The sequence below is a fragment of the Moschus berezovskii genome, chromosome 16, assembly GCF_049115385.1.
Source record: "Moschus berezovskii isolate FMDL1 chromosome 16, NW_MosBer_1.0, whole genome shotgun sequence".
Classification (NCBI taxonomy): Eukaryota; Metazoa; Chordata; class Mammalia; order Artiodactyla; family Moschidae; genus Moschus; species Moschus berezovskii.
In genome coordinates, this window is record NC_142475.1 from 58,985,985 (window position 1) to 59,013,713 (window position 27,729).

The following is a 27,729-nucleotide window of genomic DNA, read 5'->3' on the forward strand; positions in this document are numbered from 1 at the left end:
TCAGAGGGTACTACTGAGATAGTCTTAAAGGTGGTCCTTCTGTCTGTTTGGGCGCTGTAAGAGCTGATGTCTCGAGCTCTAGCTACATGTCACACACTGTGCTGACCTCTTTTCCTGCATCATCTCACTTAACCCTCAAAACAATCCTTTACAAGAGGTATTGCTGGCATCCTCGTTGAAGGGACAAGGTCAGAGAGGGTGTAAGGGATTTGCCTAGGGTCACATAATGATGAGCTAGACGGCAAAGCCTGACTCAGTCCCTCGAGCTGGTGGGAGTGGCAGATCTCAGCTCACTGCTCTAAGCTCCCGCCGCGCAGGGGCTGGGTCACTTCCTTTGGCCCCTTTTGGTGGATTTGCTCTTTCTAATTCCTTCCACCTGGATCTTTAGTTATTTGGATGGTTTGATTTGATGTGGTTTCCATGGGAATCTGTGTTTGTGTGCTCACCAGGGATCTCCAGGCAATGAGCTGATGCTACCCACAGTGCCTGGGGGTGGAAGGGATGAGGGGGCTGGGCAGGAGGGGTGGGGGCTGGAGGGTCTCCCGGGGTCCGCTTCTGCTCTGGAGCTCCCGGTCTGGTGGAGTTGGGCCTGCGGGGCGGGGGGTGTCTAATTCCTGCCTGTAGGCGCGTTGATTTCCGCCACCCCATCTCTTGGAAGCAGATCAACTCACAGGGAAAATGGAAACGGTGACCTTTTACGAATGTCTTTCTTTGCACACAATTGCTCCTTGTTTTCCTGCCCCCTGGCTGAAGGTGGGCAGAACTCAGAGGCTTGGAAATTTTCAACCCACCGTTTCCCATCCTCGCCTGCCCCCAGCCTCACTTCCGAGGAAGCTGCTGAGACTGAGCGTGACAGATGGCAGTGGCACGCATCTGGGTCAGCGCCAAGTGAGGCTTAACCTCTCTGCCCTCCTCCCGGGTTTCCTGGGAACACTGTCCTGGTGGAGGGGTCGGGAACGTCTCGCCCGCCAGCAGCCCCGTGGTGGGGCTCCGATCGGCTCACCAGGTCTGTCCAGACCAATCCATCAGACTGACCTAGTGTACACGCCCATCTCTTGGTCCTGAGAAATAAATAGGTGTCCTGGACAGAACAGGTGCAGGTCAGCTCTGTCTCTGCCAGCCCTGTGTCTTCAGCATATCGCCTGACCTCCTAGGGGCCCAGTCTTCTAATCTGTAACAAACGGGAGCAGAAGCACTGTCCCCGAGGCATCGTGACTGTCGCACCCTGTCACTGCTTCAGACTCAGCGTGCACGCCTCCTATTTTTTTAAAAAGATGTATTAGAATCTTTTTTTTTTTTTTGGTGACTACATAAGTTATTTTTAAAAATTAATTTATGTTTCTAACTTCTGCATATTGGGGAGAGTAGGAGAGCAACAGAGCAATAAATCAATTTTTAAAAATCTGCTGTGATACTGTTAACTGAACACAGGTTTAGCACCCTGTGTTCAGCTGCTTGCCATTCAAAAGCCAGTCCTTGAGGGACAAGGGTTGGTTGAAAAGAAAAGGCTGCTTGATTCAGGAGTCCAGAAATCTGGAGAGAAGGCAGACTCATGTCCAAGAACCAACTCCAAGGATTCTGTTTGACTATAAACGTTTTTGAAAAGAGATGTATTAGAATCTTTTTTATGTATCATTTGGCTGGATGGCATCACCAACTCGATGGACATGAGTTTGAACACATTCTAGGAGTTGGTGATGGACAGGGAAGCCCAGTGTGCTGCAGTCCATGGGGTCGGAAAGAGTCGGACACAACTGAGCAACTGAACTGAACTGATCCTATGTTTTTGGTTGCACTAGGCCTTCATTGCTGCACGCAGGCTTTCTCTAGTTGAGGCAGGCAGGGGCTGCTCTTCCTTGTAGGCTTCTGTAGTTTTGGTACATGGGCTTCTCTGCCTCCTGGCATGTGGGATCCTCAGGGACTAGGGGTCAAACGCTCGTCCCTTGCTTTGGCAGGCAGCTTCTTATCCACTGGACCATCAGAGGAGTCCCTCGGGCCTCCCTGTGCTCCATGGATGGCCCTCCTTCCCCTCTTCCTCTTTCTGTAATCCAAGAGAGGCTGTCCTCCTTGGAGACTCCGACTGAATTCCCAGGCTGTCGCCCTTTCACCCATGGCAGATCATTTCCTGACTGTAACTTCTTGACTGTTTCTCGATGTGATGACAACATCGAAGAAAGCTGAGAAATGGAGGGAGCACGACCTCTGTGAGATCTCCTTCTCTTCTAGATGTCCCAGTGGGCCAGAGATCAGGACTGAGAGGCCCAGGGGTCTGTTGGGAATCTTCACTCAGTGGCCTGCAGCTGTGTACCTTTGGGTGCCAGGCTTCGGCCCCCGGGACTGGCTTCTGTCCTCCATGAAATGGCTGTCCTAGGCGCACAGGGTCCAGACCTGGCTTTTTAGAGCTTTCCCAGGAGCGGACGGTGTCCTTCTGTGCAAATACGATTGCGTTCCTTCCACAGCGCACCCCTCCCCTGTCAGCCTTCGTAACTCACGTGCTCCTTACCCAGTGGGCAGGGCGAGATCAGTGGCTCAGCCAGGCCCACCCTTCCCCACTGTGCGAACAGGCAGGGGACTGGGAAGATGGGGCGAGAATACCTTATTTCACAAAAAGGTGGTGGTGGGGCCAGCCCTTGGCATTTTCTCCTGAGCCTCTGTTCTCATCATCTGGCTTTCTTGCCTCAACAAGCCTTGACTTAATGCTGCATCTTATGAGCCCCAAACTAGCTTTCTTTGCCTGTTGTTCCCAAGGGTGCCCTCCATCCGCAGGCCATGCCTTGACCGAGGCTTGCTAGACTGAGGGGAGGGGCAGCCCAGCACACCAGCTGACTTAGAGCCTGGGCAAGTGTGTCATCCTCTTAGAGTCCAGCGTGCTCAGTGTCTCCCCAGGGCCTGCTGAGCAGGCGGATTATGGACGGAGGTGGCGGCAGCAGATCTCAGAGCCCTCCTAGATTATCCAGCCAGTTGATTTAAACCCTGGGAGCTGGTCTTTGTAGCTTGACAGTAATTGTCTCTGGGGAGGCAAATGGAACAGCCAGCCTGCAGGGAGACATTGCAGTTTCCAGTCCCTACCACGGTTTTAGTCTTAGGAGCATCTCCATAAGCAGATGGGTTTGTTAATGACTTCAGTTTACGGCTGAGGGAAGAAATTCTCAGAGAAGTCTGATAACTCGTCCAGGGTCACAGGGTGAGTGTAGCATTGGAATTAATATCATCCAACACATAGTGCCCTAAAGAGGGTAATGTTTGATATTTTTGCTGACCCAGAAGGACTAGTACAGTAGACTACAAATATCACCCAGTCTCAGACTTCTTCCAGCTCCCTGCTCTGTCATCCTGAGCATGGAGCTTTTGTCCTTATGCTCATAAGATGGCTGCTGAATCCCCAAGCATCACATCCGTGTTCCAGGTAGTAAGCAGGTAGATGGGTGAAAGGAAAAACTCAAAAGGCCAAGTCTGACTCTTTAAAAAAATTTCTCCTCAAAGCTCCAGAAACTTCTGCTGACATCTCGTTAGCCAGAACTGAATCTTCTGACCACCCTTGGCTACCATTCAGTTCAGTTTAGTCGCTCAGTCATGCCCAATTCGTTGGGACCCCATGGACTGCAGCACGTCAGTCTTCCCTGTCCTTCACTATCTCCTGGAGTTTGCTCAAACTCATGTCCATTGAGTCAGTGATTCCATCTAACCATCTCAGCCTCTGTTGCCCTCTTCTCCTCCTGCCCTTTCCAAGCATCAGTCTTTCCCAGCATCAGAGTCTTTTCCAGTGAGTCAACTGTTCGCGTCAGGTGGTCAAAGTACTGGAGCTTCAGATTCAGCATCAGTCCTTCCAATGAATACTCAGGGTTGATTTCCTTTAGAATTGACTGGGTTGACCTTCTTTGCGTAAATCTCTAAGCGCCTCCTCCAGGCCAGACCCTGTCCAGGGCAGAGTCACCCTTTCTTCCTGGAAATCTGCAGGCCGTCTGGGGAGGTGGCTAAGCAGATATGTGCCACTGGAGAAGATGCGACAGGAAGAGGACATTAACTCCTCTGCCCTGTGTCCTGGACATCCCCCTCTCACTGGCGCTGTTTCCCTGGACAAGGTTATCTCCTCTGCTGAGGAACCCAGGGTGGGCGGCTCCCTCCTGTCTTACAGATGGATCTCCAGGGTCTCAGAGGGCTCGGGAAAAGGCTGAGCTTGGGTTTGAACCCTGATGCCCCAAGCCAGTGGGGACACTGCCCGGCCTGGCCTATTTTTAGAGGGCGCCGTGTGGGTCAGCTGAAGAGACAATGGAGAATGCGGCCCCCACAATGAGCCATTGTTCCCACGGTGGCTTTAGAGCCAGGGCTGGGCCCGGCAGATGACCTGTGGCCCCCACTGGGGGCCGGACCATACTGCATCCTCTGGATTTTTCCAGCTCTTGTAATGCAGGCACTTAGAGGAAGAGAGGGCTAGGGAAATGGGGGACTCATTTTTTGGGGGGCATAAGGCTGGGATTCCTGTGCTGAGGGCAGGCCTGGGCACTAGAAGGGAGCCTGATACACCCAGTGCCATCCCCTGTAAAGCACTCACCCTCCCCAGGAGGCTCTATTATTCTTCCTATTTCACAGAAGTGGGGTACAACCCGGGAGATGCTTCCGGCATCTTCAGAGAGGAAGCCTTGTGAGACCTTACATCACTCAGCCAGGGATGGATGGAGAAGGGAGAGAGTTTTTGTTAAAAGCTCAGATAATGAGCTTTTCCGCTCTCCAGATGGAACCTGAGAATTGGGGTGTATTTCTTTGTTTTTGAGTCAAGGTCTTCAGATTGGCAACCACTGACCACAAGGGATAGGAGGGGTGGGTTTCCATGGTCACCCCCCGTCCATCTCTGCTTCTGCGAGTGACTCCTCTGACCAGAGAGACCTGCCACTCAAAGCCCAGGACCAAATGAGAAGCTTCTGCAAACCGCAGTGGCACGCGCTGGGTGTCTGCAGGCAGTAATTACAGCCACACCGTGGCTTCGGGTCCCACATGACGGGCCCGTCTGTCTGTTCTCTCCCCAGGAGCAGGACATCGAGACTTTGCATGGCTCCATTCACGTCACACTGTGTGGGACCCCTAAGGGGAACCGGCCCGTCATCCTGACCTACCACGACATTGGGATGAACCGTAAGTTCCAACGAGTTCTGGGTGAGCCAATTCCCGCCAGGGCTGGGGGACACAGTCAGCTAGGAAGGGCGGGTGCAGGGGGGTCCAGCTCTTTCTCTTTTGCTGGGACCTCCTGGAGCTTTTCTGGGAAGGACTCTGGCTACGGGTGACAAAGAACCCACCTGCCAATGCAGGAGACCTAATGAGATACAGTTTCCATCCACGGGTTGGGAAGATTCCCTGGAGCAGGAAATAGCAACCCTCTCCAGTATTCTTGCCTGAAGAATCCCATGGACAGAGGAGCCAACGGACTATAGTCCATGGGGTCGCAAAGAGTTGGACATGACTGAAGCAACTTAGCATGCAGGGGACTTCCTGGAGATGTTCTGGGAAGAATTCTTGCTACAGACTGGACAAGCCTGGAGTGCTATGCCCAGGGGCCTGGAGAGGCTGGGAGCTCAGGAGCCCTCTGCCGTCAGTCCATGTGACAGGGACTGCTTTTAATGAAAGCATGCTGTAGATTTTAGTATTTTCACAGGATTGTGTAACCACCAACACAATCCGTTTCAGAGCAGTTTTGAAAAGTGGAGTGAAAATGTTAGTTGCTCAGTCATGTCTGACTCTTCGGGACCTCCTGGACTATACCCTCTGTCCATGGAATTCTTTGAGCAAGAATATTGGAGTGGGTAGCCATTCTCTTCTCCAGGGGATCTTCCTGACTCAGGGTTGAACCCGGGACTCCTGCATTGCATGCAAATTCTTTACCGTCTGAGCCCTCAGGGAAGCCTGTCCCTTTATCTGTCACCCTCCCAATCTCCCATACCCTGCAGCCCCTGGCCACCGCTAGTCTACCCTCTGTCTCCTAGATCTGCCTATTTTGGGCACTTTATCAGTGGAATCACACGAAATGTGGTTTTCCTGTCTGGCTTTTTTGTAACGTGTCCACGTTTTGCCGTGTGTTAGTACGCTGTTCTCTGAATGAGGCCCCGAGGTGTGCACCCATCACAGACTGCTTACCTGTTCTCAGCTGTTGGGCGTTTGCTCTGCTCCCACCTTTGGACTACTCTGCATGCTGCTGCTGTGAATGTTTAGACTGTGAATTCTTACGATTACCGGGAAGTGTTACCAAAGGTGGGCTTTTTACTGATGGAGGGGGCCCGGAATAAGATCAACTTAATCTTACAGTTGAAAGCAGAAATGGTACTGTGACGAGTACGAAGGAACGTATAGGCCTTCCTAGCCTAGTGTGTGTTGCAAGCTGATGTTTGCTCAATTCTTGATCAGCAGACTGCCCGACTGACATTCTTTTCACTGTAGCTTCTTAATGCCTTGAGGCTAGGAATGATGTCGTCACCGAAAACTGTTTTTCTCCTTCACTCTCATTCCTCTTTTATCAATCTCTTCTTTTCCAACATGTCTCCCCATAGCCATAACCATCTGTACCAGGCCCCATGCTAGGTCCCTTTTTTAAAATTTTATTTATTGGCTCCGCTGGGTCTTTCTTGCCTGGTTCAGGCTTTCTCCAGTTGCAGAGAGTGGGGCTACTCTTCACTGTGGTGCGTGGGCTTCTAGCCTTTTATCAGCAGAGGACAGTGGGAAAGAAAAGGTGACCATTCTTGAAAGTTCCTTCCGTCTGCCGTGTAGGCGTGAAACAGAATGGACGCGGACTTCATTCTCTCTTAACTTCTTCCTCTGCTCTCTCGCCTGCCTCTTCTCCAGACAAAACCTGCTACAACCCTCTCTTCAACTCCGAGGACATGCAGGAGATCACCCAGCACTTTGCCGTCTGCCACGTGGACGCGCCTGGCCAGCAGGACGGCGCTGCGTCCTTCCCCACGGGGTAAGAGCAGGGAGCCTTGGGCCCCAGGAAAGGAGCAGGAAAGCGTGCAGGGTGGAAACAGGCGGTGGGGGGAGGCCTTAGATTGGGTTTCAACTTTTTTCTTTTTTTATTATGATAAAATGTATATAACTTAAATTTGCCATGTTTAACCATTTTTCAGTGTATTGACATTAAATACTTTCACATTGTGGTACAGCTGTCACTGCCATCATCGCCAGGACTTTTTTATGAGCCTAAACAGAAGCCCCACAAGCATCATACAATAACTCCCCACCCCTCGCCCCTCTGGACACCCTCTCCCCAGCCTCACAGCAGCCCATTTAGGCTGACTTTTTAATAGGTGTTTGTGATCTAGACAGGACTGAAGTGGGAGAGGTTCTTGACAAGATGAAATGGTTAGCAGAAAGATCTAGAAAGTTGGGCAGAAAAAGAGAGATCGTTGTTGGAAGTAATATTGATGAATTACGTCCTGTGACCAGGCTTAATCATTTTTACTTGCAAATGTAATTTGCATTTAATCCTTATATAATTGGTGCTGGTAGCTCCATTCTCTAGATGGAGAAACTGAGGCATGGAGAGGTTGGCTGCCTTGCTCAAGGCTGTGCGACTAGTTTAACCAGAGGAGGGGGTGATCAGGTTTGAGCCCAATCTGCTAAGTCTGAGGCTCATCCCCTCTTGGGAACATCGGGTCACCTTGTTCGTGGGTGTCTACGCTTCCTGCTCCCCCGCGGTGTATGACTGGCATGGTCTTTCAGTTCTGGCTCTGAGACTGAGGCCAGGCTTAATGAATGCACTGGACAGTCAAGGTCACACAGGGGAGGCAGAATCCTGCCATGGTGTGATCGAACCAAGGGGGGAACAGGTTCTTGGGTTTAAAGTCTCCCAGAAGAGACCTTCTTGGTCTTCACAAAGAGATCTCCATTTAGGTTACTATTCTGTTATCCTTTTCTTTCTTTTTTTTACTGAAAAAAAAAAAATTGTTGGATAATAGTTGATTTGCAGGACTTCCCAGGTGGCACAGTGTTAAAGAATCTGCCTGCCAATGCAAAAGACACTAGAGACACAGGTTCGATCCCTGGTTTGGCAAGATCCCCTGGAGAAGGAAGTGGCAACCCACTCCAGTATTCTTGCCTGGGAAATCCCATGGACATAGGAGCCTGGTGGGCTATAATCCATGGGGTCTCAAAGAGTCAGAAACGATTGAGCAACTAAGCATAGATGATTTACAGTATTGTGTTGGGGCTTTCCTGGTGGCTTAGATGGTAAAGATTCTGTCTGCATTGCAGAAGACCCAGGTTCTATTCCTGGATTGGAAAGATCCCCTGGAGAAGGGAAGGGCTACCCACTCCAGTGTTCTTGCCTGGAGAATCCCATGGCCAGAAGAGCCTGGTGGGCTGCAGTCCATGTGGCCGCAGAGAGTCAGACACGACTGAGCAACTTAGTGTCAGGGGCACAACACAGTGGCTCGGTTACACATCTACATACATTCATCGTATTTCAGATCATTCTATTCTATTTTAAACTGTGTACCAAGGTATAGTCAATTAACAATGTCGTGATAGTTTCAGGTGGACAGTGAAGAGACTTAGCCAGACATATACATGTATCCACTGATTTATCCTAAATCATTAATCTTTCTCAGAGAGGAAGGGAAGGTACACCCAGAGATATAACATACATCTTTTAAACATCTTAATACAGCAGCAGATGAAGGCAAAGGTCTGTCAGCGTATCCATCTTTGCTTGGCCAAATTGAAAGACTTAGGGTAACCCAGTGGCTCTTAGCACCCAATGGGGACATTTTAAAAATATTCTGAAACCTTGACTCCACTCCCAGGAATTTTTATTCACTTGACCTAGAGGTTAAGGTGCCAGGTTTTTGTTCCCCAAAGTCACCATGCGATTCCAGCCTTTGGCTTGATGGGGGGCGGGGTGGGTCTGGCTCCTGTCTGCCTCCTGTGGTTGGGGGTCTCCTCGGCCCTCCAAAGTACATGGCCTTCATCCCGAGTCTGAGTTGGCAAAGCAGGGGTGGGGGGCCCCTGGCTGGACCTCCCGCCTCTGGAGTCAGCTTCCTGCACGTGGGGGCCTCCTAAGTGTGGGCACGGAGCTCTGGGGGAACAGAGCCAGCCTAGAAATGGGAGATAAACGGGAAGGAGAACCTAGGTTCAGGGTGACGTGGTGAGCAGCGTTGCTGCTGGTTGACAAGAAGCAGCCAGGCCGGGAAGTGGCTCTGTGTGGCACCAGGGGCTGGACCACTCGTGTCCCCGTTGGAAAGATGGGCACAGTGGGAGCAAGAGACCCCTTCTGGGCTCTGCTAAGGAGCTGGTGATGGGAGCCTCTGTTGCTTCCTGCATCCGGCAAAGGGGACGCCCTCGCCCTGAAGCCAGACCCAGGCGGCCGGCAGACTCCCTGCTGTTGTCATTGCTCAGTCCTAAGTTGTGTCTGACTCTTTGGGACCCCAAGGACTGTAGCACGCCAGGCTCTCCTGTCCTCCACTATCTCCTGGAGTTTGCTCAAACTCATGTCCATCGAGTTGGTGATGCCATCCAACCATCTCGTCCTGTCGCCCCCTTCTCCTCCTGCCCTCAATTTTTCCCAGCATCAGGGTCTTTTCCAATGAGTTGGCTCTTTGTGTCAGGTGGCCAAAGTATTGGAGCAGGCTCCCTAACCGCCCCAGTGTGAGCCCTCACACCATGACCCTCCACCGTACCTGCTGTTGTGGGCCAGTTTTGAACAGAGGGGAGCTCCTCCAGCCCTCTGTTAACTAAAGGTGTGGTCCCAGAGGATGTGTGAATCGAGGCATCTCTGTGTCTTAAACTCCCCCAGGTCTCCTTTCTTGAAGCTTCATTAGCCCACTGTGTCCACCCCATCAGGGTGGTGTGCATTCTCCACCTTGTGTCCCAGGCATCTCTTGGGGAGAGAAGTTAAGAGAGGGGTTTCCGTAAGATCAGGATCACTTCCTGGCAGGGCTGCCAGGGGACCTCCTTTGAAATCCTAAGAGCTCCAAGTCCCTGTTCATCTACGAAACCAAGTCACTTTTCTCTTAGCTTCAGTGATATTTATAATCTTTATTCAAGGGAAATCATAGCGACCTTAAAGATTTGTGGTAAAGATTAAATGAGCCCATGTGCTGTGCTCTGTCGTTCAGTCATGTCTGACTCTTTGTGACCCCATGGACTGTAGCCCACCAGGCTCCTCTGCGCATGGATTTTCCAGGCAAGGATACTGGAGTGGGTTGCCCTTTTCCTACTCCAGGGGGTGTTCCTGACTCAGGGATCAAACCTGCATCTCTCATGTCCCCTGCATGGTCAGGCACCGTGCCACCTGGGAAGCCCAAATGAGCTTACAACGCTCATCTAATGCTCGGTGGGGACCTGGGACATGGAAGCAGTTTGTACAGGGCCACTTTACAAAGTAGAGGATTTGGAGGGATTGGGATGGAGAGCATCCTTGCTCAGAGGAACAGGCTGTGTACACTGTGGGGGTGCCTGGAATAGGAGCCACGGAGGGACTAGACTGAGGAGTCTGAGTGCATGAGGCAGGTTGTCACACTGTCCCTGCCCTTCAAACGTGTTCCAGTTTGCACTGTTTATTTCTGCCGGGGTCCGAGCTCTCGCTAACTGCCTTGTGTGCCTTCTCCCAAGGTACATGTATCCCTCCATGGACCAGTTGGCTGAAATGCTCCCTGGAGTCCTGCAGCAGTTTGGGTAAGAGCTTGCAGAGAAAGGTGACCTCTAGCTTCTGTCTCTCCTGGGGCCTTGATCTGGCCCCACCACTGAAATCTAGGTGAATGTTTAAAGATAGGGAAGAAATCAGCTTGTCACACTCTGCAAACAGTGTCTCTCAGTCTCTTTACTCTGGTGTGCTTCTTGCAAGTCGGGCTCTTCTCCCTGAGTGAATGCACCCCATGATGGCAGCCACTCAACCCACACTTTCCTCACCGCTCTTCTCTGGTTGCTTTTTCTTTCCCATGGAATGTTCTGGAACGGGTTGCCCGAGCCCTCCATGTCTCCCCCAGGCCCTTATTTCTTCAGTGCTCATTTCCTTCTTCCTTGAGCCTTTCATGTGATGATAACGCCTCAGAGTTCTTGCCCAGTTCACTTGCCTTCCAAATATTAGAGTCCAAAATACAGCTGAAGGGCGGGAAGAGGCCGTCCAGGGACTAGGCCTTCCCGTAATGACCATCGGGCTGTCCGAGCCTGGCAGCAGTCAGGAGCGGAGTGAGGGGAAAGAAGTCTTCCCAAGGTCGTGGTCTTCTGTGAGGCCACAGAGCACCTGGCATCACGGATCCTCCAGGGCACATAAGGCGGCATGGTGCCAGCCACCACCCTCAGGGATGCCCAGGACAGACGCTGGGGGAGACAGGGCTCCTGAGCGCAGGGGGCGAGGGTTGCACGGCCTCCCATCGCTACCCTGCCTGGGATGTGAATTTTTATTTCTGCTTCTAGGCTGAAGAGCATCATTGGAATGGGAACTGGAGCAGGTGCCTACATCCTCACTCGCTTTGCTGTGAGTTTTTTTTTATTTGTTTTCTCTTTTAACCTTTTATTTTGTATTGGAGGATAGTATGTTGGTTGCTCAGTCATGCCTAACTCTTTGCAATATCATGGACTGTAGCCCCCACCAGGCTCCTCTGTCCAGGGATTTTCCAGGCAAGAATATTGGCGTGGGTAGCCATCCCCTTCTCCAGGGGATCTTCCCATATTGCAGGCAGAGTCTTTACCATCTGAGCCACTCGGGAAGCCCCTATTAGAGTATAGCCGATTAACAATGTTGTGATAGTTTCAGGTGAACAGTGAAGCGACTCAGCCATACATACGCATATATCCATTCTCCCTCAAACTCCCCTCCCATCCAGGCTGCCATATAGAGTTCCATGTGCTGTACAGTAGATCCTTGTTGGTTAAAAAGAAATTTTTAAAAAAATATGTTTTAAATAAAATTAATTCAAGATTAAGGCAGAAAATTGGAAAAACAGCAAATAAAGAAAAAAATCACAAAAGGGAAAAAGAAATGAACCGTAATTCCATTTCCCAAGGGAGAACCACAGTTCACATGGGGGTATGTGGTCCAGAGTTATGTATGCCCGTGGCATGTGAGGGCTCTGCCCCTAGGTACATAGCAGTGGCTCTTTCCCCTTCATTGAAATGCCGCGCTAGACAGACTCTTTTATCATCGTCCTGATCGTGGCCAGGTCCTCACATCCCTAAGTGTTCTGTCATGGCCCTTCTTTGTGGCAACTGCACAGTTTTTGTAGTCAGGGAAGTCTTGGACCCTGACTGATGCTTAGCTAATCAGAGATGCACTTGTTAGCAGGATGAATGTCACTGACATTACACGGGGTCCACATCAGGGGCTCTCAGGTCCTCTGTATCCTCACCAGACACTGGATTCAACCATACGTAATCTGACGGCCTATTATTTGCTGGACTTTCTAGAGGTTAGGAATGCTAGCATGAATACAAAATGGTCTGGCTATCTAGGCTCTGAGCCCATAAAATACAGTCTCTATCTTAGATTTCTATCTCCGTATCTCTGAGAAGTAAGAGGTTTCTTATTGATTACTGAAGAGCTGATTACCTTGTCTGATTTATGAAGTCCATGGTATGATGTACCCATTTCACAGCTGGGGAAGCTGAGGGGCAGCAGGGTGAAATGACTTGTCCCAGGCAGGTCTGCCAAGTATGCGTGCTTCCGCTCCTCCTACAGTTTCCTCTTTGCACTCTCTCAGAAGTCCCACATAGTGTCTACTGTGCTGGAACCTCAGTTTTGGAAGTTGGGGGGCACATCCAGAGCATCAGCCTGCTCTGGGGGTCCACACGCACCCTCTTGGACTTTTCTCTGTCTTTAGTTTGACTTTAAAGTTGACAGTCTGTCCTGTGGCTGGGTTGTCTCTCTCACCTTGTGCCTTGAATTGCAGCTCAACAACCCCGAGATGGTGGAGGGCCTTGTGCTCATCAACGTGAACCCGTGTGCGGAAGGCTGGATGGACTGGGCTGCCTCCAAGGTGAGCCTGGGGTCCTGGGTCAGCTGGGGGTATCCCAACCTGCAGAGGGGCAGGCGTGCCCGACTCTGCCTGGAGGGCAGACTGCAAGGAACCTCTCCTTGCACCCCCCTCCACCATCCCCAGCAAAGAAGGCTGCTTTCCTCTGCTTGGCTTTGAATAGTGAACATGACCTCAGCCATGCACCATTCGGATTTCAAGACACTACTGTCCAAGTCAGTGACACCAGCAGGATGTGGGTCTCCAGCCAGCTTTGATAAGGAGAGCCTGGGTTAGATGTATCTACTGGGGATATAGTGTATGTTGGGTTTATATCGAGATGCTGAGACTAAAAAGACGAACAAGACCAATGTCTGTCACCCCAGTCACCCACATATGATCAATTAAAATGTATGTGCTTGGCACTGATTTCATGCCACTTAGTTTTATGCCGGTAATAATCAGCTAACGTGTGTTGAGTATTTACCAGGTTCTCTTTCTACACTCCGTGCTGTATCTGCATGACCTCTCTCAATCCTCAGTCACCCCAGGAGTGGGGATTGCTGTGACCATCTTATGGAGGAGGAAACAGGGTCGCAAGGTTAGGATGTTGTCCAGGGTTGCACAGAGCCGGGCAGTGAGAGGACTGGAGCCGGGCAGGACCCCTTGGACTCTGGGGTCCTCGGATCGCCCCCGAGCTGGGCTCACCACGGGCCCCACCTCCATCAGCAGGTGCCAGGTGCCCGCCTGAAGCTCAGCTCCACAGGGCAGGAAAAGCAAAGAGAACAGGGCACATCCCTGCCCAGGCAAGGGCCCTCGCTTTCTCGGGAAGCTTGGCTCTGGCTGGGTTCCTTGTTTATCTTTTAAAAATGATTATTGTTTTTTTTCATAAAGGCCCCCGTATTTGCCAAGGAGAAGGGGAAACCGTTCCAATGGAAACAGGACAAAGACTTTCAAGCCGGGGTTATCCTGGCTTCTCGTTTGGAAAGTGTGTTTTTGCTAAGGTTGGGTGGCTGTCAGGGACAGGGAGTGTGAAGGGGTCATGCCTCTCTGCACACCTCCCACCCCACCCTGGCCGCTCTGATATTTCCTTTCTTCCTGGAACATTCTGCCAGGACACGGGAGCCCTTTCCTCCCACCGGCATGATATTCAGGAGCGGAACACACTCCCTGTTTTTTATTTTGTTTTCCAGCAAAGGGAGTGACACTGCAGTGGGCCAGTTTGGCTTCTTGGTAGCTGTCCTGTGCCAGACGTGGGGCTGGGCCATTGACTGTTGGCTGATGTGGGCCTGAGTGCTGTTTGTGGGTTTTACTGTTTGCACTGTATCTTTCTTTCTCATCTGCTGAGAAGAAGACCTGGTAGAAGAAGACCTCTCTCTCGGGGGTCTAGTGTGTGTCAGACACTGGGGTCAGATCCTGGGACATGTGTGGTTGCCTTGTGTAACCCTCGCCTTAGCCTCATGACTCTGAGCTTCCCGGCACCCTGGTTATGATGAGAGGTCTGAGGTCCAGCGGCTCTGTGACACGCCCCCCAAACCCAGGGTCACACAGCTAGGAGAACACCCAGGTCTAGAGCTTCTCTCCCCTACCGGTCCCTGCTTTACACTGAGGTTGGGCAACACACATTTATGGAGCTCCTACTGTATACCCAACATTTATGGAGTGCCTACTGTATACCTAGCACTTACGGAGTTCTTGCTGTATGCCTAGCATTTATGCAACTCTAGCTTTGTCAGTGGGAGCAGGTAGAGAAGAGAAGGTCAGAATATTAAGAGAGAGGAAACTAGCTTGAGAGGAAAAAATCTGGAGGATGACAAAGAAAGGATAGTTGGACATAAACAGATCCTGTTGTATAGACCAGCAACTCAGTGTGTGTTTGGAAGCAACAGACAACACCTTACCCCTTACCCTCTGCCACCCCTTGCTGAGGACTTGCTGAGCTGTGGCCTGGTGAAAGCTGGGAACATGTGAGATCTTTGTTCAGACATATTTTCTGCACATCTCCTGTGCCCTGGGCTCTGAGAATAAGGAGCTGACTGAGGGTCAGGCCGCGTCTTCCAGGGCTTCAGGCCCCGTAGGTAACTGGAGACAGGCGACCACCGTCCATCATTGGGGTGACCCCAGACTTGGATGCGGGGGAGCCCCTGCCGCTGCTCCGCCCCAGGGCAGTGGGGTTTGCTGACCCTGTCTGGCTGCTGCGACAAACGCCTGCGATCTACTCCTGCCTGCTTCTGTCCCCCCAGATCTCCGGATGGACCCAAGCCCTTCCAGACATGGTGGTGTCACACCTCTTCGGGAAGGTGAGCGTGTGATCTGGCATTCTGTTGTTCAGTCATGTGCTGCCCCGCGCAGAGGGCACGGAGCGAGGGGGCGACCCCCCCGACCCTCCCCAAGTAGCGAGTCGTGACTCATTCACAGTCGTCAAGTCATTCCTTCTCTCTCGCTCTCCCTTCAACAGAAGTCTTTTTAAACAGCTTTATTGAAGTTCAGCACATCCTGAAAGTATAAAATGTGACAGATTTTGGCATTCGTATACTCCAGTGACTGACGACACTCCTTCCCCCCAGAACCTCCCCGGGGCCGCCTGCTCCGTCTCTGCGTCCTGCTCTGGCCCTCTTGGGGTCACTGCAGATCCGCCGGAATCCCCTAGAGTTTTATGTGAGCAGCATCACACAGTATGGGCTCCTTAATTTCTCAATCTGGCTCCTTTCAGTCCACATAATTATTTTGCAATCCATGTGTGTGAATGGGCATCTTGAGAGTTCATCCCTTTGTCGTGCTGAGTGGTGTTCTGTGGTGTGGATGGACCAGAGGTCACTTCTCCATTCATCTATTGATGGACATCAGGTTCTTTTCAGTTCTGGGCTATGACAAAGCCAACAGCAAGCACATCTATGGACGGTGTCAGCCTCAGTCCTAAGGGACTCTGTGATTCGTGTGAGCAAGACTTTTTATTCCCAGTTATGGATATATATGTATATCTTCATACTCTCCCCCGAGTGGTGGATGAGGAAACTGAGACCCGAGAGACTGAGTGACCTGTGTGAGGTCTGACAGCCAGCGAGAGGGGCCGAGATTGGAGCCCATGAGTCTGGCTCCAGCGGCTCCCGCAACTGCGGCCAGATGCTGGCCGCCTGTGCCTCTGCTGGTGCCTGGCTCTAAGATGCGCTGTTGTGCAGGTGCCCCCACTGAGGCTGGTCTGAGCCAAACCCCTGGTGACACGGGACTGGTGCGTGGTTCTACCCTGTCCCCCGGCCAGCGTGGCCCCTGACTCTGGCTTTGTACCTCCTGCTGAGGGAGATGCCCCTCGTTGCCATCCAGCCTGGAGTCACGTGTTCTGTTCCCTGTGTGTGGCCTGCACACCACTGCTTGCTCCGCAGCTAGAGAGTGTGACCATGTGGCACCCGGGGAAGCAGATGTCTGCTGGGTTGCTGCAGTGTGCATTGTGTTTGGTCCTTGTGTTCGTTTTCTCTGGCTGCTGTGACAAAGTACCACAAGCTGGATATCTTAAAACAACAGACATATATTCTGTCTCACTTCTGAGGCCAGGAGTCTGAAATCAAGTGTTGGCCGGGCCACAGTCCTCCAATGGGACTAGGGGAAGGTCCTTCCTTGCTTCTTCCGGCTTCCGGTAGCTTCAGCATCCCTTGGTGGGTGGTCCCTCGCTCCAGGCTCTGCCTCCACCCTTGCATGACTGTCTCTGTATCTGTTTCAAATCTCCCTCTTTCTCTTACAAGGACGCTGGTTCTAAGTCTCTGGATTTAGAACCTACCGGGATAATGTAAGATGACCTCATCTCTGGATCCTTAACTTAATTACATTTGCAAAGACCTTTATTTCCAAATAAGTTAACTTCACAAGGTCCAGGAATGTGATGTGAACACATCATTGGGACAACCTTTCAGGCCGACAAAGTCCTCTTTTTTTATGTTTCAGTTTCCATTACATTTTCTCCACCCTGAGTGTATAATATGCACCCCGCAGGAATATAAGAAAGATCAGAGCCACTGTCTGTATTTTCTTGGAAGGGGGGTGTCAAGTATAGAGTGAGAACTTTGCCCGACTATACCTGAAATTACTTGGGGTGTCTGTTGGTGCCCCCAACTCACTGCAGTTGTTTTGATCTGTAACCCCAGCACAATTCCTCAGAGTGTGACTTTCCTGATTTTTTCTGGGAGAACCGCTAGTTGGTCCCTGTTACTTCAGTAACCGTGGACTGTCCTGACACAGCTCTGGGCCAACACTGGCCCCTCTCTGCTCCCTTCCACTCTTGATCTGGTTGTCGTCAATTACATCAGGCCCTTTCATGAAATTGCAAGATCCTCTGTTGTACAAATGAGAAACAGAACAAGCTCATAACTTGTCTGTCTCAAATCACATTCAGAAAGGAACCAGGGAGAGAGAAGGCTGAGGCTGGCCTTCTGCAAAGGTCTGGTTGGCCCTCCTGGGAATCAAGATTGAGCTTCTTTCCGGCAGCTTCCCATTGCATGGGTTGGTTTTGTTTTGCACACATGAAAAACTTCTTTTCATCCATTTCCATTAAAAAGAAAATAATAGTAATTGCTAAAGTCGCATCAGTGTTTACAATGGGCTTCCTAGACAGCCCAACCTTTATTAAATCCTACAATTTGTTAAAGTAGGTGATGTCACTCCCACTATTTTTTTTAAAAGGAAACTGAGGCTCAGAGAGATAAAACGTTTGTACAATAAAAGGACAGTGATGGAGCCAAGTTCAGACCCTGGAGGACTGAGTTCAGATCAGAACTCCCAAAGTCTGAGCCCAGAAAGGCATGCTTGCCCCTCCAGTTTTGTGATTGCTCTCCTCGCAGTTGATATTCAGACATCAGTTTGCTTCTGGGTACAGCTTCTACTTTCCCAAAGGTTCCCTCGGGCCCATAGCAGGGCTATGGATTAAGCATTACTGTCTTCACTTTGTACCTGAGCAATATGAAGAATGGTTAGGGTAGTGACCAGCCAGCTCCATAGTTCTCATAAACAACATTCTCCTCTCTCTATGCAGGAGGAAATGCAGAGTAACGTGGAGGTGGTCCACACCTACCGCCACCACATCGTGAACGACATGAACCCTGGCAATCTGCACCTGTTCATCAACGCCTACAACAGGTACCCAGTGCTGTTCAGTCACACGATGGCCGCTTTTATAGGTCTGGAACTAAGATGGGGCAAGGGAGGGGAGAGCATAGAGTTAATATAAGATGCAGCCCCAGAGCAAATAGATGAACAGAACAAGGGTGCCCAGTAAGGGCTCTGGGAAGTCGGGTGCTTCCCGGAGTTTTGAGTATTGTTCCTTTGCAAGGGGGCTTCCCAGGTGGTGTATTGGTAAAAAATCCACTTTGCCAGTGCAGGAGACACAGAAGACGCGGGTTTGATCCCTGGGTTGGGACGATCCCCTGGAGTAGGAAATGGCAACCCACTCCAGTATTCTTGCCTGGAGAATCCCATGGACAAAGGAGCCCAGCCGGCTACAGTCCATGGGGTTGCAAAGAGTGGACACGACTGAGTGAGCACACGTGTACTTTGCAAGGAGCTTAACTCCACTCCAGATCACCAGGGGTGCAAGCACGAGTGGCAACAGTCACATGGCAAACAGTTTACACGTGGATTTACGTATGTGCCTGTGCCGAGGCTGACCCTAAGAAGGACTAGGGGTGGGGAGAGCTGAGAGGGAAATAGAGAGGAATCCAGAAAGGCTACTGGGAGGTGAGGGACTCATTCCAAGGGTAAGGAGCAACTGAGCCTGGCTTTTGGCAAGGGCGAAGCCCTCTCAAGCATACGTGGGTGACAGTCTGGGGCTCAGCTACGGAAGGGGCCAGCTCGGGGCCACTGATGGCGGCCAGGGGTTCTAGAATCCCCAAGGAACTCAGTCTGCCACTCCACAGAGGGGTCAGGGATGAGCTTCCTGGGCTCTGTGTCTCCTCACGTTAATAACTTCACTAAGGGCATTCGTGTCCCTTCCCACCTACCTTCCTCCCAGCCTGTCAGTGATGGAGGGACAGGTAACCTTCGAAGTGAGTAGCTGAAGACACGGCGGCTGAGCCACCCATTCATTCAGCAAACACGAGTGAGGACTGGAGTGGGCAGGCTTTTGATTGGGCGGTGGGCCCTGAGGAGACCAGCAGCAGCTCCCTGCAGACCCACACTCTGCAGGAAAGAACTGATGCCTCCTAAAACTCTCTGAAGAGGGTGCCCTCACCGTAATTTCCTGCTGAGGAAGCGAAGGCACGGAGAAGTTCACGCCCTGCCTGAGGTCACACAGCTAGCAAGCAGAGGAGCCTGATTTGAATCCAGCTGGACTGGCTCCGGGCTGAGGGCTGGGAAAGGGTGTCTCATGCTGGGAGGTGCCAGGCAGGGAGAGGCTGGTGGCCATCCGTACAGTGAGAAACCATAGGAGGGTTTAAAGGAGGGAGTGAAAGGATCAGGTCTGAGTTCTAAAGAGATGGTTTGGTTACTATGTAGAGGACTCCGAGTTAGGTGTGAGAGTAAGACTCGGCTAAAAGAAGAGCCTGGACAGCGTTTGGGAGGTGAAGGCTGTGGCTTGGGGGACAGGTGGGAATGAGGAAGCCTCCACAGAAGGATGTGATTTGTGCATAAAAGAAAAAAAAACCAGAGGACAATAAGGTAGAGTCCACAGGAAATGTATGAATCCTGCTGTCCTTGAAGCCACTTCCATGGACCCAGAGGGGCTGGGTTGGACCCCACACAGCTTGGGATGTGGGTGGCTCTTTGCCAGAGTGGCCAGTGCAGGACTCTTGGGGTTGCCTGGGTAGAAGGGGGCTTCCTCCAGCGGAGGGTATGCTGTTATAATGGTGCATCTGTTTGTTGTTTGTCTGCAGCCGGCGGGACCTGGAGATCGAGAGGCCGATGCCTGGAGCCCACACGGTCACCCTGCAGTGAGTTGCCGCTTCCTCCTACACTGTCTCTTCAGCTTTGCTGGCCAGTGCCGGCAGCATCTTAGCCCTGAGCTTTGCAGGACTGCCTGCCTGGTGCTAGGACAGCCCAGTGGGCAAGACCTGGGTGGATTCTAGCCAGGGATTGGGCATGACCCAGCCTCACTCATCTCTTTGTTCAGGAGTTTGGTCTGTAGGGCGTCCCTGAGACCTAGGGCTGGGGGGACCTCAGATCTCAAACAAGGCATGCTAATAACCACACCCGACAGAAGTTATGAAACACCTACCCTATGCCCAACTGTGTGAGGCTTTGCTTCACAGAGTCTGGACACATAAGGCACAGGACCCACCTTGAAATGCTTAATAAAACTAGAAGGAAAAGAAAGTCATGGGTGTGACCAACTGGATTCCACCAGTAATGACTATGTCTTATTATAGTTCCTTACGTGAACCATATTATTTGACACCTGAATTTGGCACATGCAATTTCCTTAATTAGGTGTGTCCTTTTTGTCTCTGTTTTTGATGACTGGCAATGTCCTACTCATCCTTCCTTGAGGAGTACTTGAAAATAAAATATCAGGGCATAGAAATTCTCTGGCTGAAATTCATACTAGGGTGTAAATGACTACTTACCCATTTTATCCTAAGAATAAAGCAGAGGGTAGAGAAAGAAGGTAGTAAAACAGCGAAGAGTACAGGGGAAAACAAAATAATTTCTTTTTTTTTTTTTTTTAAAGAATTCTGGTCCCAGCCTGGCAGGCCTGGGAACATGAGACTCTTTAAATGAACCTTGTGTTAACTCCCCATCTCTCCCTGCCCCCAGGTGTCCTGCTCTGTTGGTGGTTGGGGACAGTTCTCCTGCTGTGGATGCTGTGGTATGTAGAAATCTCCAGTAGCTTCTGTGCTTAAATCAATGGTCCAGATCTGGTTGATTTGTATGAAGTCTCCCTGCCCACCCTCTGCCCTTCCTCTGCTCCCATCAGAGCAAGTGACATCTTCTAGATGCCGTATTGAACTTTGGGCAGAGGGCCCAGCCACCAGCTTCCTTCCCTGGTGACTGCCAGCCCTAGTTACTTGGCAGTGGGCCTTCTAACTCGTCTCCCTGGCCCCCTCACCTGCCGAGCTGCCTCCCACTGGCTTGTTTATATGGGCATGTTGCCACTTGAATTCCTGGCCAGGAGACTGCCTGCCCATTTGGGAGTCAGGTGGCACTTTCAGACCTGGTTGGAGCCTTATCATTTGACAGGGCGGAGAGGGATTCAGTTCACCCCTTAATTCCCACCTGTGATGTTGTGAAGGTAAAACAAGGACTCTATCTTTCCAACATCACTGTAGCTGGGGACATGGGAGACTTAGGGGCTATTGAGAAAAGTCTGCAGTTGTGATGTGCTTTGAGAGGTGAGCTAGCGCAGGGTCTGCAAATGTTCATTTAGTAAAGACCTGGGGTATCCAAATGAACCATTCAATCTAGTCCACTGGAAATGGCAACCCACTCCAGCATTCTTGCTTGGAGAATTCCGTGAACAGAGGAGGCTCGAGGGCTATAGTCCATGGGGTTGCAAAGAGTCAGACACGACAAGCAACTAACACTTAACCTTAAGTCCACTGGACATAATCGTAGGATGTATCAATAAAGATACGTTGCTTACATTAAGAGAGGTGATAATTTTACTTTAGGCACTCTGGACTTCACAAGTGAGGATTTTGCCCACTTCTGGATGCACTTTTAAGAGGGTCACTGAGAAATTGAAGAAAGAAACCAGTTTGGTGGATGTGGTTTCATGTGAGGAATAGTTGTCAGGATTGGGATGTTGAATCTGAAGAATCATTGGCAGCAGCTGGTTAAAGAAGCCCATTCATTTAGTGAGTGTTTCTGTAGCACCTTCTATAGTTAGCTAATCTTCATCACAACCCTTTGAAAAAGATGCTATCTTTATTTTATTAATGAGGCAACTGAGGCTCAGAGAAGTTAAGTAATTTGTCCAAGAGCACACAGCTCATGATAGCAGGGCTAGAATTTAAAGCCATCTAATGCCATAGCTTGTGTTCTTTCTTCCATGCCAGTAGGAATATTGGACTTTCTGATGATGGTAGCAGAGCGTCAGGGAGGGGGTAAATTTTATGACTTTGGCTCCAGGTAGGAAATTAGAAATTTATTCTCCCTCTTCCCATCCAGGTGGAGTGCAACTCGAAACTGGACCCAACAAAGACCACTCTCCTCAAGGTACAGGGAAAACAATGGGGGATTGCATTTATTCTTTCTTAGAAATACCAAAACTTTTCTGCAGAATTGAGTTGTACCTGATTATAGTATAACTGGTGGTCAGAAACCACAGAAATGATGGCTGTCTGTTCACAAACACCTACTGAGTGCTGGCTGGTAACCCAAGACTGCACAGATGGAGGGGTCTATGTATAGGACTGCAGGAGCTTATGGGCTGCTGGCCGTGGTGCTCCGCAGAGGGACGGATGGGAATTGTGTGGGCAGGGCCTGATTCTAGACAGACTCTGCCCACTGCACCACCCTGCCCTGCCTCATGGGCCCCTAGAGCTCAATCCCTTGTCTTGTCACTACATCCTCATTAGGCTGAGGGCCTCCCCAGGTTAGCTGACCTTGACCTTGAGCCTGGACCGTAGGCTGGCCACAGCCTCACTCACTCTCACTGGAAGAGACCTTCCAGCTCTGTTTCCCCATCCTCATCCCATCCGCATTTCTCTCCCCAAGTGCTCCAGAGCCCCAGGCTTTGGATAAATCTTCACACACGCCTGAAATGGCTTTAAGCAGCGATGGCTTTGGATGTGGCGATTTAATAGGACCTTCAGAAGCAACAACATTTACTGAGGATGGCCAACCAGGAGCCTCATCAGACCTGAAGGCTTGAATGTTGCATTTTCCTTCCGAGGGGTCTTTAAAGAGATCATGTGCATGGGGCCTTGTGCGGTGAACGCCTTCTGGTCAGACAGACCCCGCTCAGGACTTTACAAGTTCCTCCAATTCTCTCTGGCCCAGTTTCTGCCTCTAAAGTGGGACAGCCATCCCTTCCAGGGTTCTTGAAGGGCAGAGCGAAACCACCTACAGGGCCTAGCACAGCGCCTGGCCTGTCATAAGCTGCAAGTAATGGTTCCGAGAAGGCAGAGTTCAATGCCAACATGGTTAGTAATCAAAGCAGCCCAGCCGAGTGAGGGTGGGGGTTTCCTCACCCATAATGTGCCCAGGTCCCCTCACAGGGCAGGACCCGGGTAGGGCAGCGGTCAGAGTGGATGCCCACTTGCAGCCAGTCCACAGTCAGCACGCCCTGCACCGAGGCCTTGCACTAACCGGTTTCCCTGTCTCCCCTAGATGGCAGATTGCGGTGGCCTCCCGCAGATCTCTCAGGTGAGTCACACCTGTCTCCACTCCCCACATGGAGGGCAGGGGCCTCTGGGACCTGTTACCCTCTTTCCCCTCACTGCCTGCTCCCCCCCACCCCCGCACCGTGAAGTCTGATGACACATTGTAGACCTGTTACCGTCTATTAAAGTGCTTGCATGTCAGGACGTAGCGGATCCTCCTTTCAGACGCCTCTGGGGAGCAGATGACACTGGGTTCAAGGCAGGAAGGGATTAGCTGAGCGGACACAGCTTGACAGTCATGGACCAGAATCTAGGTGTGCCTGACCCTGAAGACCAAAGGCCATGGCCATGGGCTCCCGGAGCCCAAGGCCAGAGCAAGGAGTATAGAGAGGAGATGGGCCACAGTGTGTGTGTGTGCCTGTGTGTGTGCATGTTCATCCACATGTGTATATGTATGTGTTTGTCCATGTGTACCTGCCTGTATACATGTATGTGTTTGTGGGTGCATGCATGTGTGTATGTCTGTGTATATGTATGTGTGTGTGCACCCACCTGTATACATGTATGTGTTTCTGTGTGCATGCATGCCTGCATATGTATGTGTGTACACGCACATGTGTATATGTATGTGCATGCACGTGCGTATATGTCTGTGTCTGTGGGTACATGCATATGTGTATATGTGTGTGTCTGTGCATGCACATGTGTATATGTCTGTACACACATGTGTATATGTCTGTGTGTGCATGTGTATATGTATGTGTGTGTCTGTGTGTGCATGCAGCAGTAATCAGGCACAAGTGGCCTTGGGTGGCTCTCTTAGCCTCCCTCTCCAGTGTCCTTGTCTGCTTCTACTGGCAAAAAACAAAGTATTTTCAAGTTCGTTTCTGCTGTTGGGTTTTGCCTATTTAATAGCTGGGAGTAGCCAGAGAAGGATGGGATGATTCAGTTCCAGAGGGAACAGATGGGTTCCCAGTCGAGCCTGCTTAGATGTAAATAAGAGTTAATAGTTGCACACTATTTTATGATGGGCTGTTTATCCATGTAGCCTGCCTGACACCCTGCTGAGACTGTGCAACTTAAATTGGCTGAAGAGAAGGGACACCATTATTCTTCCCTCTCTCCCTCCTTTATTCCTTTCTCTATTTGAAATAAGACTCTAACCCTAGCCATAATTAAAGCACGTTTTATTTTATTTTGATGTGAGATCTTAGTTCCCCAACCAGGGATCAAACCTGTGGCCCCTGCAGTGGAAGCTCAGAGTCCTAACCACTGGACTGCCAGGGAAGTCCCAAAACATATTTTAAATGTCATGGCAGGAGCTAAACTAGCCCAGTCCCTCAGAAGAGCAGCCCAACAAGAACCAATGGCTCTGTAATCCTGCCTTCTCCTGCCCTTGCAAGTTGGGTGTGTTTACAAAGGGCATTCCCATCCTTCATTCCATTCAATCCCTGCAATAAGCTTTAGCGAGAGGAAGAACGTGCCATCTACCGCAGCCGCAGAAGGGGAATTGAGGCTGTCAGACGGCAGAGATTGCCTATGGGCATGCTGAGGAGCTGAGTGTGGGCCGAGATCTCATTTCCAAGCCGTCCTCTTGTTTCTGTCTGCCATGTTGAACACAGATGCCCTTGGCTTTCTGCAGCTCCAAATTGTAACTCTCGTTCTTATCTTATCGTCCCGTGACTCCTAGAAGGCACTTTCAGTACAGACTCTTCTTTAAATATCACCTGGCTCTTTGAGAACAGTAGCAGGAGTTGGTGGAGGTGGGCAAGGCCACTCTGATGATGGCTCACCAGTGAAGTGAAAGGGTGTTAGAACAGACCCAGGGCATTACATTTGAGAGCTGGAATTAATTAGCCTTCCATTTTTCCTTTCCTTTCATCCTTGCATCCTTCCTTCCTTAAGACCATCAGTCCTTTTATTCATCTATCCATCTTCCTTCCTTCTTTCTTTCCTTCTTTCCATCCACCTTTTTTCATTTTCATCTACCCATTTATCCATCACCCTTTCATCCAGCCAGCCACCAGCCTGCCTGCTACTGGGGTGAGAGTAAGCTGCTATGGGATTTCGAAAACCCTGGGTTAATGTGCAGGCCCACTAACTAACCAGAAGACCTTGATGGACTGTTTATCTCTCCAAATCTGTTCAGCTATGAAATGTATATGAAGACAGCACTAACCTCGTAAAGTCACTGTTGGAAGATGAGAGAGTGCTGCAAAGCCCTTAGCACCATGAGTGGCCATTACATTCTAGACGCTGAGCTGGACACATCAGTTTATCCAATGATGTATGCTTCACAGAAATCCTCAGTTGCAGGTGTAGCACTCTGCCCATATTATATAGGTGAGAAAGCTGGCTCAGCCCGGTCATATAACTTGACTAAGTTCCCCCAGCTATGCAGTGAATTTTAACATTCTTCCTGGCCAAAGCTAAGTTTGTTCTCCATAATCATCCCGTTTTTGCCTTTCCTTTTGTATTTTTGTCCTGTCAACAAGTGGTAGCCTTCCATCTTTTGCCAAGCTCTTTAATGAAGGTGACCACAGGCCTGGCTCCCGATGGCCCTGAATGATCCGGACCTCCGGTGACTGACTGCACTTTCCCTCTTTTCTCTTGCAGCCAGCCAAGCTGGCCGAGGCCTTCAAGTACTTCGTGCAGGGCATGGGATACAGTGAGTATGGCCTTTCCTAGCAGGGGGTGGGCCGAGCGGCAGCGGCGGGAACTGGAAACGGACTGGGCCGAGGCTTCTGTGTCACCGTGGGCAGCTTTAGCTTTTCGCACGCCGGGCATGTCAGGGAAGAAGTGTTTAGGTGCGTGGAGGGTGGGCCGCAGTGCAGAGCTTCCAGCATCTCCTCATACCCTAGTGTCCCCTCACTCTCCCGCCATTGCTGAACAGAAGCTGCTTCACACCAGGGGATGTTTTAAGGTGTGGGTGAGGACTAGCCCTCTGAGGACCAGGAAGATCGCAACCCATGAGACCAGGAAAATCTTTTTTAACTTTGATTGCATGCTTCCCCCGGAGACTTGTAGTGAGGGTGGTCACGGTGGTCACAGTGGTGGTGGCGTGAGGATGGAGGTGGTGGTGATGAAAAAGCATTAAGTCCTTCTTTTTTTTTCTCATTTAATGATCACAGTAATCCTAGGAGATACTCTTATCCTCATTTTACAAATGATGAAACTGAGGCTTTGAGAAATTAGGCAAGAAGCAGAGTGGAGATCTGTGAAAGTTCTTTGAAAACTGCAAAGCTCCGAGCAAATGGTTGATAAAGTCACTTAGATTCAAGGCAGAGCATGTCTGCTAAATCATTAGATTTCAGAATTGAAGGATAAATAGCAGCACAGCTAAAGAACCTGCAGCTTCTTTGCATTATGGTTCCAGTTTATTCACAGACACACACAGCCCCTTTTCAGCAGTGCAGTCCCATGACCGGGACAGACAACCCTAAGTTCAACCACACTCCTGGGCAGCGTCCACTGTTGGTACATGTCGGTGTGTCAGCCATGGTTTCAGCCCTGATGTGGTTGGTTTTGCTCTGTGTCTCTCTGCTGCCTGGGTTTCTAATTCGAGTGCCCATCTTAATTAACAAGTCTGAATGTCTAGTCACTTCCTTTTTTTTTTTTTTTTTTTCTTTATTTTCCTGAGGCTTAAACTGTTTGCTCATTTAAAATAGTAATGTTATGTTTGGTCTGCTGACCGCAGTCTTCAGATTGGCCTTGGCCACATTTAGTTTCTAGCACAGCTGAGAGTAGGCGAGCCTGATTTTCATGCTCCAGGCGGGATTCATGTCCCAAAGTGCCCTCTTCCAACAGAAAACATCTGCCTGTGGGTCTCTGCCCCTCTGGGAAAGTGTGCAGCAAAGGCAGTAACTCGAGACGGGCTCTGTTTACCTTGCAGGCGTGAATTGCAGCTCGTTTGACTTGAACCTGCCATTGGTTTGGATTTCTGCTTTGAAAGTGCATTCTGGGGAGAAAGGAAGTGGGAGGCCGGTCTTGTTTCCCCCCACCCGCTACGTCGGCTTCTATTTCCAGAAAGTAGCCTGCAGATCATAGGGAAAGACAACAGAAAGAGCTAGAGGCATCCACCAAAGACGAGGAAAGGAGTCGTTTATTTCCCGGGTGCCTGCTCACAGCTGTGGGCCAGTGTGATGAGCCCTTAGCATCCATGACCCCATGCTAGGGTCACCAGAGCCCTGCAGGGTCAGTAAGACCCCCAGATGTGGGATCAAGGAACAGGGGGGCTCAGAGAAGGTATGTGAGCAACAGGTGTGAGATTGACCCTGAGTTTTTCCTGGATTCAGGAACTAGCTCTTTAAGAAGATTCAGTATCAAGGATGAATTCTGTTTGTCAGTGTCTGTGGCAGAAAGCCGACACATATGCCCACTGAGCTAATAACATGACCCCTCCATGCGTGTGTACTGACCACTGCCTCAGCGTGTGGTGTCTTTTATTCAATGTGATCTTGACAAAGAGGCTTCAATCGGCTGATGGAGTAGTTTCCTAGGGTGGCCATAACAAGACTCCACACACTGCATGGCTTAAAACAATGGAAATGTAT

At 50.6% G+C, this 27,729-nt stretch overlaps 1 protein-coding gene across 2 annotated transcripts in view; it reads left to right on the top strand.

Moving 5' to 3' along the window:
• Nucleotides 1–27,729, top strand: part of NDRG1 (N-myc downstream regulated 1) — a 60,269-nt gene that overhangs the window by 29,701 nt on the left and 2,839 nt on the right. For both annotated transcript variants that reach the window (XM_055432707.2, XM_055432706.2), the window contains exons 4-15: nucleotides 5,025–5,130; nucleotides 6,829–6,949; nucleotides 10,594–10,656; nucleotides 11,398–11,458; nucleotides 12,870–12,956; nucleotides 15,176–15,232; nucleotides 17,953–18,056; nucleotides 19,787–19,843; nucleotides 20,667–20,718; nucleotides 22,020–22,067; nucleotides 23,184–23,219; nucleotides 25,793–25,844. In XM_055432707.2, the coding sequence (XP_055288682.2) occupies nucleotides 5,025–5,130; nucleotides 6,829–6,949; nucleotides 10,594–10,656; nucleotides 11,398–11,458; nucleotides 12,870–12,956; nucleotides 15,176–15,232; nucleotides 17,953–18,056; nucleotides 19,787–19,843; nucleotides 20,667–20,718; nucleotides 22,020–22,067; nucleotides 23,184–23,219; nucleotides 25,793–25,844 (844 nt within the window). The remainder of the gene's footprint in view (nucleotides 1–5,024; nucleotides 5,131–6,828; nucleotides 6,950–10,593; nucleotides 10,657–11,397; nucleotides 11,459–12,869; nucleotides 12,957–15,175; nucleotides 15,233–17,952; nucleotides 18,057–19,786; nucleotides 19,844–20,666; nucleotides 20,719–22,019; nucleotides 22,068–23,183; nucleotides 23,220–25,792; nucleotides 25,845–27,729) is intronic.